At 38.5% G+C, this 15,781-nt stretch overlaps 1 protein-coding gene and 1 long non-coding RNA gene across 4 annotated transcripts in view; one reads left to right on the plus strand and one right to left on the minus strand.

Annotated features, from left to right (window-relative positions):
• The first annotated feature begins 150 nt into the window (after positions 1-150).
• Positions 151-15,632, plus strand: EIF2S3 (eukaryotic translation initiation factor 2 subunit gamma). The gene is made up of 12 exons (XM_052794922.1): positions 151-293; positions 2,597-2,660; positions 3,155-3,282; positions 3,405-3,526; positions 5,506-5,600; positions 6,853-7,011; positions 7,971-8,105; positions 9,069-9,163; positions 10,087-10,231; positions 10,655-10,824; positions 11,811-11,983; positions 14,882-15,632. The coding sequence occupies exons 1-12, from the start codon at positions 225-227 to the stop codon at positions 14,943-14,945; spliced, it is 1,419 nt and encodes a 472-aa protein (XP_052650882.1). The 5' UTR covers positions 151-224; the 3' UTR covers positions 14,946-15,632.
• Positions 3,533-15,781, minus strand: part of LOC128145177 (uncharacterized) — a 30,832-nt gene continuing 18,583 nt past the window's right edge. Inside the window, exons 5-7 of one of the 3 annotated variants that reach the window (XR_008236372.1) lie at positions 7,183-7,334; positions 6,162-6,264; positions 3,533-3,758 (exon numbers count right to left, since the gene is read on the minus strand). This is a non-coding gene — a long non-coding RNA (uncharacterized LOC128145177). Of the gene's footprint in view, positions 3,759-6,161; positions 6,265-7,017; positions 7,335-8,354; positions 8,619-15,781 lie in introns of those variants that run through there. The other 2 variants (XR_008236371.1, XR_008236374.1) reach the window with 2 other exon arrangements.

The following is a 15,781-nucleotide window of genomic DNA, read 5'->3' on the forward strand; positions in this document are numbered from 1 at the left end:
GGCCGGGGGGGGTCCTTTTCGAGGCTGCCCCGCGGCGCGCCTGAGCCGCTCCCGCTCCGCGGTGGGGCTGACGGCGGTCCCGCAACCGTTCACCGCGGCGGGTCCCCGAGACGGGCGTCCGCACCGCGGTCGGTGGGTGCCGGGTACCGCGGTGGCGGCGGTGGACGGGTTGAGCCGGGGGTCAGGCGGGCGCCCGGTCGTCCTCGCTTCCTCTTCGGGCCAAGATGGCGGGGGATGAGGCGGGAGTGACTCTGGGGCAGCCGCACCTCAGCCGGCAGGACCTCGCCACCTTGGTGAGACTCGCCCGAGGGGGCGACCAGGGGACGGGGGCGAGTGGCCGCGAGCGGGGGTGCCGAGGAAGGGCGGTTGAGGGCAGCGGGGCGGGCCGGGCGGGCCGTTGTGGGGGTGGGGGAGAGGCGGCTGGAGGCTGAGGGGGATCCGGGCCTCCCTCCGGGCCCCGCCGCGGCGCTTGGGGCCGGTGAGGTGTGTGGGGGGGCGAAGTGCAGCACGTCGGGGCTGAGGGAAGGAGGGAGGGAGGCGCGGGGCCTGAGCGGCGGCGCCGGGAGCTGGTCGGGCCGGTCGCAGCGGGTTTGGGTTGCCTGGATGAGGCGCTTGGCTTTGCCGGTGGGGCGAGTCCCGGGCTCGGCGGGCTGGCGTGCCGGCTTCGCGAGGGAAGCCGTTGTGTGACTGTGGCGGAGACGTGCAGTTGCCTCCTTGTAAGGGCTGGCCTGCTTAGTGAAGTTAAAGGCTCTTTTCTCTCCGAAGCAGAACCGTAAACTGGCATTGCCTTTCCCCAGCAGGCTAGAAGAAGTGGTTGCCAGCCCTGTCTTGGTTGCTCTACTAAGAAAGTTTTCTTGACTCCCAAGAAAACCAGTGGCAGTGGTCTCTTGCTGTGGCAGTCTCGCCGATTAAATGTCTCGCCTGGGCTGTCCCACTTACCACACGTATATGCAGACAAAACCAGACTCATGTATGCAGACAAAACCAGTCAAAAATCCTATTGCTGCCTCCCTGGTGTTCAGCAATCTAGCAGAGCTTATTTGTCTTTACAGCAATAACATTTGATACTCTTGGGGTTTGAGCACAAGAATTCTTTTTGTGTTATAGCTAAGCATGTTGATATTCATCAGTGAAGCACGTTAGTAATTTCAAAAAGTTTCTTTACTTCCTTTCATTGTTGACCATGGCGTTTGTCAGTCAGAAAGAGCAGAGATAGACCTAGTTGGGAGGTCAGTGAGAATTATTACCTTTAAGGCCAATTTTGTACGTTTTCAGTTGGCCAATCGAATGCTGGAGCTTATAGCGAACTTAGCCTTATACCAGTCTTGAGGAAAAAGTGCATGCATGCATAATTGTATGCACCAGGAACAATTCTCTTGATGACAGGATTTGCATCACGCTTACGTGCTAGTCACCCTACTAGATGGTGCCATCTGCAGGTCATGTTCCCATCGTTGACTTCGGTGCGCATACTCATTTTAAGTTAGATATACAAGAACTATAAATGTAATTGCCTGTGTTAGGTGGACAAAACTTGTTTTGTATTGAACGTGAATGTTTTATTCATGTAATACTTGGGAATAGAATGAGTGAGCTTACATTTTTGCACAGATGTCTTTTAAGTTTAGTTGCTTGTTATGCACAGAACCTGCATGTAACAGTTTAAACCAGATATGGTTTAATGTAAACTAGTGTGTGTGTGTGTTATTTGTATCTTAGCAAAATCTTTATAGCCTGTCCTGCACTGAGGACTCTTGGCATTGTGAATCTTTGCTTGAACTGAGCAGCTCATCTATATGAATCCAGTGCAAGATGGAAATGAACTGTAAACAGTTTCAAAAACAGTACAGCCGAACATTACAGTGGATTCCAATATTTGGACAAACAGCTTTAAAAAAACCAAAACATCTCATTCATAGTTGGCTTTTGAACTATATGAAAGTGTTTTGATTTGCCAGGTGCTACCATTAGGTTCATGCAACAGGCTGTTTAAGACAGCAGAATTTTTGTCTGGTACCTAAAGTAGCAATAACAGTATTTGAGGAAAAAGTAGCCATTTAAAAAAAAAAATTAAATCCATGGCACTAATGAAATCTCTGGACCTCCTGACTCCAAAGTGTTAGTTGTAATTCTATATTGACTCTAATGGAACCTTATGCAGATTAAACAACAGTTTCTTGACAAACCTTTGTTTTTTAAAACATAGGTGCAGTTCACCATGTAGCCCCTGGAAAGTTAATTTAAATTTGCTTGTTACGTGTAATTTAAAGTTTGGGGGTAGGTAAGGGGAATTTTGTGTGTTAGAGCTTCTTTTGAGTTTGTTTTGTTTACTTCCATCCTTAACACCTTGCAGCCTATACCATTTTACAACCAGTGTTTTGATTGGCAACCTATGCTGATTTACAGTCAGGATTTTGTTCACTTTTTGTCCTATTTCAGATACTTAAAAGACTGGAATGCATATCTAGAATTATTTTAATGAGCTTGGTTGGATTTTTCTGAATAGAACTACTGGATAATTTTTAAGAAAATACCTATAGTACTCTCTAAACATTTAGATAGAAGATGAATAAATTCTAAAATCTCCCTCATACAGGATGTTACCAAGTTGACGCCTCTTTCGCCAGAAGTCATCAGCAGACAAGCAACGATTAATATAGGTAAAAACAAACTTCTGAAAAAGAGGGGTGCATTAATGTGACTCTGGGGCTCATACAGTAGCATATGGTACCTATGTGAGAACATTTTTAAGAAATTCTTACTGAAACAGTAATATAGATACAGTGTTTTCATAATAAATTTTATCAAGGTGCAGGAAGAGACTTGTCAAACCCTTTTAACTTGAAAAGCAACGATTTTACTTCACTGTAAACACTGTTGAAGTGGGGTATAGTTGCTAAAGCAAAGTTTATTTTACCTTAAAATTAAGCATTGAAATGAGTTTCATGAAAATGCAAAGATCTGTCCATTGGGAGCTCGATTTAGGATCTTGTTTGCTTAAACAAAAATTATTACGAAACCCATACGTGCTTCTGATGGGAGCTCTGGACTTACTGGCTACGGAGAGTTTGGGGTAACTATGTATTGATCATAATGGAACATTGCACAAAATTAAACAATGGTTTATTGACAAACATTTGCTTTTAATACATAGGTACAATTGGTCATGTAGCCCATGGAAAGTCAACAGTAGTCAAAGCTATATCTGGAGTTCATACTGTCAGATTTAAAAATGAACTGGAAAGAAATATTACAATCAAGCTGGGTTATGCTAATGCAAAGGTGAGTCATTACTATAAATCTGGCAAATATGTTGCTAATATATTTCAGGATGGATGTACACTTATAGGTAACTAACCCTTGATGAATTAAACTTTTTCTCAATTTTTAAAAATTACATACAGATTTACAAGCTGGATGACCCAAGCTGTTCCCGGCCAGAGTGTTACCGATCCTGTGGAAGTAGCACCCCAGATGAGTTCCCTACGGATATTCCTGGCACCAAAGGGAACTTTAAACTAGTCAGGTAACTGCTGTAAAATGAACGGTATAAATTGTGTTTCCCTCCTTTTACATAACTGAAAATAGTCAGGATTGAGCTGTAAGCTGAATGAATTGTTATGGCAGACCACATGTTCTTAGATGCTGGGCACCCCTGATCTAAGGTATCATCCAAACTGCCTTGTTTTTATTAGTTGTGATGCACAGTCCATGGTAGAGCACAGCTGTGTCTTCTGTCCTTGGGTATTTGCAGGACTCTGAAGTGAAATTTTTCTGGTATTAGTACAAGTACATTTTAAAGCCACTAAAATGAGAACTAATGTGGCCCTCTCAAATGCATCTTTAAAATTCCTCTCTGTAGGGTGCCCTTTGTTAAACTTTTTCTTCCTAGAAAAACGCTTTCTTCCTAGAGGCAGAAAACTTTTCAAAGTTCTTAAAATTAATCTATGAAAGCCTGATGCTTAATGTGACATCAGGCCTCTAACTGGAGGCCAGGTATTCTTTATTAACTTGTTGTGGTTTAACCCCAGCTGGCAATTAAGCACCACACAGCTGGTTGATCACTCTCCCCCCTTGCCCTGCAGTGGGATGGGGGAGAGAATGGGGGGGGGAATAAAACTCCTGGGTTGAGATAAAGCAGTTTAATAAAACAGAAAAGGAAGGGAAAATAATAATAATAGAATATACAAGTGATACACAATACAATTGCTCACCACCCACTGACCGATGCCCAGCCAGTCCCTGAGCCACGGTGCCCCCTGGCCAACTCCCCCCAGTTTATATATTGGGCATGACATCATACAGTATGGACTACCCCTTTGGCTCATTTGGGTCAGCTGTTCTTGCTGTGTTCTCTCCCAGCTTCTTGTGCACTCCCAGCCTCTGCTGGCGAGGCAGTATGAGAAGCTGAAAAGTCCTTGACTTAGAATAAACACTGCTTAGCAACAGCTAAAACATCAGTGTGTTATAACATTCTCATCCTAAATCCAAAACACAGCACTATACCAGCTGCTAAGAAGAAAATTAACTTTATTCCAGCTGAAACCAGGACTTCATTTCTAATAAAGCATAGCATGGTCACTATGCAAGCATAGTAACCACAACAGTTGTTACGTGGGTCTTTACAATGATCACTCAAATGAGAGTAGTCACGAAGGCTGTTGTACGACAAGATTCCTAGTTCATGGTTATGTATAAAACACACGTAGTGCTGTAATCACGTATTTCCTTCCTTTCCTCAGACTCCCAGTAGAGCACTTGTTCTAACAAAAACTTCTGTTGAAGTGTGACAGTCGTGCAGCCATTGTTAAACGATTGGTTAAAAGCTTTGGATTCTTTGTCTTACCATTTATTTGCTTATAGTAGCTTTTTAACATTGTTAGCGAAGCAGCAAATTAGTCCCTTGCTTTTTGGTGGCATGCTACCAGAAAACAAGGATTCTTCACTGATTAGGTTCAGGCAAGAATGTAGTGAATTGACTATTATGGTCTGCACAATAAAATCATAAAGTTGGAACTAAGAGCTGTAACACTGTAGAGAAATCTTTGAAGTGCGATTATAACCGTGTGATTAAAGATGCATAATTTTCTAAAATTGGAGAACGGGAGACGTCTTTTAAAAGAGATAAGAGAAATCCTGTGTGGTGTCTGTGTTGTTTGTTTTTGTTTGTTTTTTTTTTTATTCTGGTGCATTTAAATCTGATCTAATTTACAAGTAAATTTGGGAAATATTAAAGCAGTATCTAATACGGATATATGGTATCAAATCTTAAAACTCAGAACAACCATTCAGTAACCATTCAGTAGTCTTTGTGTTCTTTTAGAACTTTTTTGAAAACACTTTTAAGGTATTACTTCTCAGCATCTGTCTTGAAATGTTTTGTTTATCTATCTGTTTTAAGGATGCTTTTAACTTTTGTGTCTGCCTAGCCACTCACATAAATCAGTCAGAGAAACTGTTGATAATTTAGCTTTTGGACTTCTTTTTAACCTTCTTCTACAACAGGCATGTCTCTTTTGTGGATTGTCCTGGCCATGATATTTTGATGGCTACTATGTTGAACGGTGCAGCAGTAATGGATGCAGCTTTACTGTTGATAGGTAATGATTGCTACACAAAAGCAGAGCTCTATTTTTTAGTATCATGAAGCAACTTTATATGGGTTTTAAAATTTAGTGGGGCGGGGTGAGTAATTAAAACAAGTGAATGCTTTTGAGATGTGTTTAAGAAAATAAAGTGATGGTACAAAGAAAATGTACCCTAACAAGCTGGGGTTTTTTAAACATCGCTGTACATATTCATTAGTCTGGTAGCTGGCCCAATTGATAGAAGATTAGTTAGGTAAGAGGAAACCTTGTAGTGGTATAGTACTGTAAAATTTATACTGTTTTATGGAAATAGATTAGCTACAGGTCCATTTTGAGTTTCTCTGAAGCTTTGCTTTAAGTAAGTATGTAGCCTTTGCCATACAGGAGAGTCCACAAACATCAGTACAAACAGTAAACCCAGATGAATATGGGCAAAATCAAGGTACAGGTGATTTATCTTGATTCAGACAATTTTTGTTCTGATTTGCAACCAACAGGAAGAGAGTAAAACTGATTTTTATATGTCTATAGAACAATTCAGTGTTGTGCAGTGATAAATAGTAATTATCTTACCTAGAATAGGGCATGTCAACAAACAAGAAAAACAGCTTCAGATATTGTAGTTCAGATAGTCTGAGAGAGATGATGAGCTGTCGTTCCTTCTGCCTGTTTAGATCTAGAAAGCGTGATAGACCAAACTTCAAGTGAGATTAACCACCATAATGGCAAATCAGGGCAAAGTTGGCTGCTTGGATGGCTGAAATCCAAACCATGCTGATAACTGCCCTATTCACATACCTGATATATTTATAGTGTGTTACAGAGTTTGGGGATCTTGGCATTTTTATGGCTCTAGTGATAAGAAAATGCCATAGAATTTTAAGATACTTCTTGAAAGGTGAAATGTCCATTATGCTACAGTCAGTATTGAGATGTCTGGAGACCTAAAGGATGGAATAAGTCAAGTAGACACAAGTTAGCTGTCAGTATCTTTGAAAATTTTAGATGTGTGTTTCTCCTGGCAGCAAGTAGAATAGGGGAACCACTCTGGCAACCTCTCATCTATCATATATTGTGTGGATGCTACCGTTCTGGGGAAGAGTAGGTGCTTATTAACTTGGATGCTTCACAGGTAGCTTACTGAGAGGTGACTGTCTTTTTCTTTTTTTTTTTTATAAAGATACAATGGAAAGTAGATGTCCTAACTGTAGGGGTTTTGTCTATTTTTATAGTTTCTATATTGCAGTCACTTTTCTTCTTTCAGCTGGTAATGAGTCATGCCCTCAACCCCAGACCTCAGAACATCTAGCTGCTATAGAAATCATGAAACTGAAACACATTTTGATTCTACAGAATAAGATTGATTTGGTGAAGGAGAGCCAGGCTAAAGAACAGTATGAACAGATTCTTGCATTTGTACAAGGTAAGTTTTCAACAGCAGAAATCCAGTTAGTGGTGGAAATACTTCAGTGTTGGAACATGGACATTACGGTTTTCTATATTTTTATAGAAAAGCTTCTCTTACCTAGACGATGCTGGTGTACATAGTCTGTTAATCTAAAAAAAACCAGACCATTGGTGTTTTGCTTCTTACCTGTTTCAGACTGCTTATGTACAATAGCGTTAAGGCTGTTGGTCGGAGCTCTTGATGTAAAACTAATAGCTCTTCTCTAGTAGCTTTCACTGAATTTGTGGTTTCTTCTTGGTATTGTTTCTTCTCAGATTGTTTCTTTGGTAGAGATTTTACTGTAGTACAGGAGAGAATGAAGCAGTGCTTGTTAGGGGCACCTTGTAGGTATAAAAGTGTTCATTTCTCTTACCGAATCACAAAAGATCGGTCTTTTATCTCCCTCTGTAAGTCCAGTTCAGGCAGTGTTATCCTACTCTGTCCATGAAGTTCTGTTCAACTTCAATCTAGTGCTTTGAGTTTCATCTTTCCCAGGAGGTTCCACTGTCTTCCCTGCTTATCTGTTTTAGCTGGGGAATGTGAAAAGCTACAGAGCTAGATTGTCACCATCAAAAGTAGCCAATGGGTCTTTTTTAATTAGTTCAGAACTGTTGTCTTGCATACGCTGTTCCTAACAGCTATTTCAGAGTGGCTTGATGTGTAAATTTGGAGTTTGAGAGCCAGAGTTATCACAAGAAACATAGATATAATTAAAACTAATAATATTTAATAAGCCTTGATAACTAAATGCATCCTTCCATAAAATTAGGATTTTTGTTGAAGTGAAGGGTAAATACTCTGATAGTTACTGCTTTGGGAAATACGCATAAAATGTGCCTTGAAATTCATTAGTATTGTTAACAGTGACAGAACACTTGGTCATGTTGCTGTAAATACTATATTAAAGCTTGATGTTGAACTTGATTTTGTTTTAGGTACAGTTGCAGAAGGAGCTCCAATAATTCCAATCTCGGCACAGTTGAAATACAACATTGAGGTAGTTTGCGAGTATATAGTGAAGAAAATCCCAGTCCCTTTGCGAGACTTCACATCTGAACCAAGGCTTATTGGTATGTAAACGCTTAGGTCTGGGCTTTTGTGGCTAACCATTTACTACGGGTATCTACAGTTAGAATAGCATGTTGCTGAATGCTTTAAAAAGAGGTAGGTTTAAAAGGAGCGTTTAGTGTGCTCTTATTTTAAAACTTGCATATTTTCCAAGAGCTGTATTGTTTGTTCATATTTAATTGCTATAGTTAAATCTATTTGAGGTACTTGCTGGTTTTTGTGTATATTCTGTGCGTATGACAGCACTAAAATGCAATAAAGACAAGAAATTTATTTCCTTTAGTTGCTGTGAATTTAAATTTGATTTAACAAAGTACTGACAAACTGCTGAATTTGAAAATGAAATTATTTCCATGAAACTCTTATAGGTAGCCTGGTTAGATTTTCTGTGTTAGTCTCCTGTCTCCTGGATATAATTGCCAAAGTCTCACTTCTTGTCCAGCATATTACAAAATTCAGTTCCACTGTGATGAATCCATTTGTTTGCCCTTTTTTCCACATAAAACATTGGAGACCTAGAAAACATGTTCAGAATGCATAAAAATTGACCACATTAAAACAAGGTTCCAGTATTCACTATGACTACATTAAAACAAGGTTCCAGTCTTCACAATTGACATTGTGAATATTGAAGGGGTTTTGTAATGTAGTTGATCATTGCGTTCTTTTTCAAACACTGAACTTGATAAGTTAATTTCTGCTATTCAGAAACAGTTTTAAAAAACACTCAGATATGAGCAGCTTAAATGGTTTTGAGAACAAAATCAGCTATATAGTTATAAATTCAGAATAAAATAGTCATCATGTTTTAGTGTTCTTCCTGAATTACGTTTTTATAATATTATTTATAAATATGTGTATACCTTCAGAAGTATAGGGAAGGAGTCAAAGTTGCTGAAGAAAGACACTAATTCTTTAAAAACCTGATCTTAAATATAAACCTGATTATGGTCTATTCTTTTCAGTAATTAGATCTTTTGATGTCAACAAGCCTGGCTGTGAAGTTGATGACCTTAAGGGAGGTGTAGCTGGTGGCAGTATTCTAAAGGGTGTTTTAAAGGTAACCTTTCCCCTTTCTTGTCTGGAGGTTTGTAATGACAATATTGAGTAGAGTTTTTCCATGCTTAGCACAAAATGAATCTATATAATCAATTTCTTTTTAAACTAGAATACAGTCAAGTGGCACTTACCCTTTCTGTCTATGTCTTGTTTTTACTTCCTGTTTTAAAATACCAGAACAAGAAACACTGATTTTTATTTTTTAAATATATTTTTGTTACTGTAGTCTTAACTTTTGCTAACTATGATACTGATTTCATTGCTTACAAAAACTGAGGGAGCTATTTTTTTCTGTCCTACCACTTTTACTTGCTGAATTATTATGGGGAAGAGGGGAGCAACAGAACTTTAAAACTACATCGGAAATGGGTGTGGGTTCCCACAGGTGCCACTTCCCCATTTAAGTATTCTGTATATTTTTATTTTGCTTGTGGGATACTGTCAATAGATGGAAACTTTAAAAGTTGCTCTGCTAGACTGGAAAGCAAACTACATCTCTGAACATTTCTACAACTTGTATTTTCTTTGTCTTGTAGTTTATTGATGCTGACCAGTTACACCGATCAAATTAGCTCAATTTTTCTCAGTGCTGTAACATTTCTAAATGAAATGTCATTTTTAAAAACTAAACTAAAATTTAAATGTTGGAACTATTGCTGATAAAGATCCTTTGCTAAAGCAGTTTTAAGAATTGTATTGAAAAGAAAATAAATTCTTTCATTGGCTATAAGATACAGAGCTTTCAGTATTGTTCAGTTAGCAGTAAACAGTGCAACAGAAGTTCTAGAAGTTCTACAGTAGCTAAGAACTAAGGACTTTTATAAATAGTAGATCTTGGGATAAGTAGGTCTTATCTGTGACTAGGAGTTAGCTTTATGTTCCTGTGAAACAACCAGTTAATCACTTTTTCACTTCTGTAATTAGGTGGGCCAGGAAATTGAGGTCCGGCCTGGTATTGTGTCCAAGGACAGTGAAGGAAAACTCATGTGCAAGCCAATCTTTTCCAAAATTGTGTCACTCTTTGCCGAACACAATGATCTACAATATGCTGCTCCAGGAGGTCTTATAGGTAAGAATATTCTCTTATGAAAAGATTTCTTTATGCTTATTGAAAACACTTGTTATCATTCAACAGTGCATTTCAGTGTAGTAAACAAAAAGGCTATGAGCGATTTCAAATAATTCATATATGTAGAGAGACAACATGGGTGTGAAAATTAGATATTTAATAAATAAATAATTTTCCTGAATGTCACTGGCCAATGCAGATCAACTTGCATTGTTAATTGTACCAGCTTTAACAGTAGAATATTTCTTCACCTGTTTAGACAGCTCACAGTCTTGCTGACATTCTGAAAGTGCTGTCGAGGTAATAGAGAATCGCCAGTACATTCTCAGTTTGCTGTTTTTAAATCTCCTTCAAATATTTTAATATGTAAATGTGACAGCTACCTTTCAGTTACTCTTTGTGACTTTCCTTGTTGTGTTGTAGGTGTTGGAACTAAGATTGATCCAACTTTGTGTCGGGCTGACCGAATGGTAGGCCAAGTTCTTGGTGCAGTTGGAGCACTGCCAGAAATATTTACAGAGCTAGAAATTTCCTATTTCTTGCTGAGACGACTATTAGGTGTGCGCACTGAAGGAGACAAGAAAGCTGCGAAGGTCTGTACCCCTTTTTTGGTTTTCCTGATTTCTTTTCTTGTGCTAAGTTTTATTAGTATATACATTTTTTGATCTTACATAGTAATTTTGTCTCCCTGTTCATATATGCTTGTCACTAAACTTACCTGCTTATTTAATATTACAGAATAAAGCTTTTCAGAGGAGTAGGAATTCGTATCAGAGTAGTTTAAAGTAGCATAAAGTATTTATGTGTCCTGAAGCTAAGTAGTCTTCCAAACACATTGGTAGTTGTTTTCCTTTGTTGTCAGCCTATTCCTTTGTACAATAATTAGTTTTATACACATACTGATCTACTTCCTACTTCCATGTGTTTTGTAGATTATCCCTCTGAAGAACTTTTTAAAGCTAAGTATTTTTGAAAGACTGTAGTTGAAAAGAAGCTGAACTTGATGCATGGCACAGTCTTGTGTTCCATAGTCCATTTTACACAAATCAAACTAGAAGATCATAGTTTTCCCCGTTAGCATTAAAATCTATAAACTGCTTCATGCAACAGTATGTTAAGTGCTTCAGTGCTCTCTTTATCCTGTGAAATGAATTATTTTTTGAAAAATCATTTTGATGTATGTAGGCATAAGGGAAATGAGAATATCCAGATTATCTTAAAGAGTGGTATAACATTCCAGTTTGTAGCAATATCTGAGACTGTTTACACTTTTAATACAGTATGTGCAATCATTAGTATGTTTTCTAGAAAATGTAGAGAAATCCCAAGAAAGTATATCATACCAAGAACCTACAGTACTACATGCACAACATATGTATTTGTCCTTTCACATACAAACTTTATCCACTGACACTACTGTGCATGGTTTGTGTGGGGGGATATTTATAGTTTTTGCATTTCTCGGCTATATCTTTTTTTGTGGCATGTGGTAACAGAAGATACTTGATATTGTCTGTGTTTTGGTTTGTTTTTTAAATACTAAAGCTTATGTTTCAGAGTTTTGTATGTCTGTCTTCAGGTGCAAAAATTATCGAAGAATGAAGTTTTGATGGTAAACATAGGATCCTTATCTACTGGAGGGAGAGTCAGTGCAGTAAAGGCTGATTTGGGGAAGATTGTGCTAACTAACCCAGTATGCACAGAAGTGGGAGAAAAAATTGCCCTGAGTCGAAGAGTTGAGAAACACTGGCGGTAAGTTGGTGCTAAATTGGTAGAGTACCTGGTAGTTATATTGTTAACAAAAAAATACATGGATCTGATTTTGTCCTAGAATAGGTAAGTGTATGTCTGTTTTACAAATTCTTCTGGATTCTCTAACACATTGACACCATTATTGTGGAATGCTTCATTTCATTACTAGCCTATTTTTTTAGAGAAGCACTATAATTGGGTAGATACCTATTAGTTAACAGACCAAGAAACATCTGAGGTTCACGTTTTGTTGCCAAAACTGCCATGCTGTAAATTGAGCTAATAGCAGGCAATATTGGCAGAGCGGTTTGGAAATTCTGGTAATGTTAAGTCAAAGCCTGTCTTTATACACACCTAGGTCAATGGTGTTCTACCTGTGGAGCTGTATATGATTCCTAGTGCAACCTTGAAGTAATAGCAGGGGAATGGAGGAGGGACATTCTAAGGTTTGAGCAGTTTATGTACTATGAGCAGAGAGGAAAGAAAAAGGTATCAACTGGATTGACCCATTCAAATTACAAATATAAAATGTCTGACTGCACAGAAGTGTCTGGAGGCTGAAAATGATGAGGAGAATTGGTTGATGATTCATTTTAATCTTAGTGCCACACTTCTTTTTGGATGATTATGCATACTGTACATGTTACATGTTCCATAAGACTACGTGAGTATCATAAGAACTTAAGGTATTTAGATGCGTTGACCCTGCACAGCTCTTGTAAAAATGGCCGTGTTCCCTTATACTACAAGAAGTCTCTACTGTATGAAAAAGAACTAAGCTTTAAATATCCACGGATGCATGTTTCTTTTTCAGATCAACAAGAAAGCATAGATGGGAATTTAGTGCCTGCTGTCTCAGAGCTAGCTTACAAATTATGGAAGAGATTACTCCCTGAAAAAAAAACCCCAAATAACAAGGAAAAAGATAACATGTCTTGAACAGTAGGGGGGGGGAAAAAAAGGCAGGACCCAAATTAAGTCAGGGAAAGCAGAAGGAAGAGGAGAAACTATTTATATTGGAAATGATGCTTTTTTTTTTCAGCTATAGACTGCTAGCCAATGTAAATTTTAATGTGAGTTTTGTTGCTTCTGTAGATTACTTCCCACTTGAAAAACATGACCAAATTTTGCTGGAAAGCCTGCTTGACTCTGGATTATGGGGTGGGCGAGTAGTGGCAGCCTGCTATAAAGATCCTGTTATTAAAAAGTTGCCTTCTATGCTGTATTAAAAGGATAGAGAGACAACATAAGGAAACAAAGTTGAGAAAAGGGAAAGGAGGCAAACTGGGAAGAGCAGCATAATAAAATCCAGTTGGAGTAAAGATAATGTACGGTTGGTACTGCGAAAAGGAACTTGTAGCCTGAGGCAATGGGGTACTGAAAAGATGGAAGAAGGTGAGAACGCAAGAGATGAAAAGGAGGTATAGAAAGTAAATACATAGAGGCATAGAGATTAAACAGCAAATGGCCAAGCAAACAGGATACACTAGTGATTCCAGGGAATGGTGAATTCAAAAGTGGACTATTTGTAAGCTATGGATGTGGTCGTAAAAAGTGGGAAGTGCTGGGCTTATATGCTTCAGGTCCTTTTCTGGTGTCCAGAGACAGGCTCTACTGCTTAGCAAATTAAATTGAGATGCACATGTGGTTTCTGTGTATCTCCTTGCCAGAAATTGGAAATGTTCTAAAGGTTGTATTAATGACATGGACTGCCTGCTGACTGTGGAAATGGACATAATCTTAATTTCTTTACAAAAGCTTATTTTTCTGAGGCAACAGTGGCCTGTAAAAGGGGCCTTAATTTTACTGAATATAAATAGTAGAACTTACCTGAGAGTTGAGTTGTTGTCTGGGAAGTGGATTCATTACCCGGTGTGCAACAAGCCAATAATCACACACTCGGGAGAGACATTATTTCATTTTTGCACAAAGATGGGTGCTAGGTGGTAATTCCACAAAGCTAGCACACCCTGCGGTTAAGCAAGCAAGCAATTTATACAATTCTAGATTCACCTACTTAGTTTCCAAAGTCCTTCCCCAAAATCTTTATTGGTAGTCGCTTATCTGCTACCATTTCTACTGGGCTAAGGTTTTCTCCGCTTTGAGTTAGAAGTGCAGTGTTCTTTTATTCTACAGTGCATGCTCAAGGAGCGGGGGGGGGGGTAAGTTGTTTAGGTCTTGAATTGAGTCAGCGGTCACGATCTCCCCTGCCGCCTTTACTTTTCCCCTAGTTCATGTTTCTTTGGTAATCAGCTGGTGCCTTCTGGAGCAGGATGTTTCCTTTTGATCAGTCTTTAGTTCCTTTTTCAAGGGTATAGTTGGCAAAGTCTGCATTGTTTATATAAAGTAAGGAGGCCTACAGAGTGAAACTATTGAGTAATGGTCATCCTTAAAGGATAATGCATTGTGTTTAACCCTAAATTGAGCAGTATCACCACAGTTAGGCCATAACTCAAACATTACCTTTATAGGTTACATGTTCAGTGAGAGTAACAGCTCTCTTTATAATCTTACTGTCATCTTGTCTGAATTTTCACATTTTCATTTCTATTTGAAAGTAATGCAGCACTTCAGGCATAGGTGAAAGAGATCAAGCTGTGAATAGATTTACAGTCCACCAGTACAACATAAGTTACAACATTTTCAGATTTTTAGTTTACTGTTCAAAGGTACATCCTTAGCTGATTACAAACGTACAAATGCTCTCTGTCCCTCATCCTTTTTTATTCTGTGTTTCCACTAACCAGTCTTAGATCTTGTAGGATGTTTTGGGTAGGAGACAAGTGGAGAAAATTCAAATTGTGAGAAATGAAGGCGTAAGAATGACAGGAGGCTGTTGATTTATCCAGGATATTTCTGTCTACTATTAAAAGTAACAAACTTTTTTTCTTTTTGCAGTTTAATTGGTTGGGGTCAAATCAGAAGAGGAGTGACAATCAAGCCAACTGTTGATGATGACTGAAGAACAAAAGAGTGCTTCATTTTTAAGGATGAAGTGCCTATTTTTATTTTGGAGGGGGTATATTTTCACAGTGGAATTGGAAGCTGTGCAAACAGTATCTTTGAGTTGTATGGCTGTCCTTGTACGTTATTGAATTTTACCCTCTTACTAAAATACTAGTCACTATTGCCATTAAAAGTGTAAAAGAATTGGTGTAGAAGTGGGTTTAATTATCCACATTTTAGTAGAAATTAAGTGTACATGTCTCATGGCATGTCTAATTTATGTCATTTTGTGTTTCAGACATACCTGTTTAATATCAGTCAAGCCAGCCCCAGTGTAACACACAAACCATAAATCTGGTATTGAAATAAAATATTGCTTATTTTCATTAATCCATACAATTTTTCTGAGTAACAAAAGACTGCAGTGATTGTTCAACCAGTACAAGAATTAAAAGCAAAAACCCAAACTCTTCTTGAAGACTAGTACCCTTTCTGACAACATCTTGTTTTGTTTAGATAGCTGTTGACAGCAAAAACTTTCTTCCTTAGTTTGTATGGTTCTGACTTTAGGATTCTAGCTGTATTACACTTTGTAATTAGGATGGCAATGTTGACTGACTTAAATTTGTCACTTCCAGTATAACAACAGGTTTTGGTTAATCCCCCAAAGAAAAACTACAAGTAAACTGCATCTGAACTGGCAGTACTGTTTCTGACCTTGTTTTAGAATGGATTTATGAAAAGAATGTGATTTAATTTGAAACATAGCTGTTTGTCATCATGGAACTCTGTGGGTGACCTGGGAGCTCTTTATACAGTAGGAGTAAACTGTTTATTTCAAAGTTATATTGA

Source organism: Harpia harpyja, chromosome 8 (assembly GCF_026419915.1).
Source record: "Harpia harpyja isolate bHarHar1 chromosome 8, bHarHar1 primary haplotype, whole genome shotgun sequence".
Classification (NCBI taxonomy): Eukaryota; Metazoa; Chordata; class Aves; order Accipitriformes; family Accipitridae; genus Harpia; species Harpia harpyja.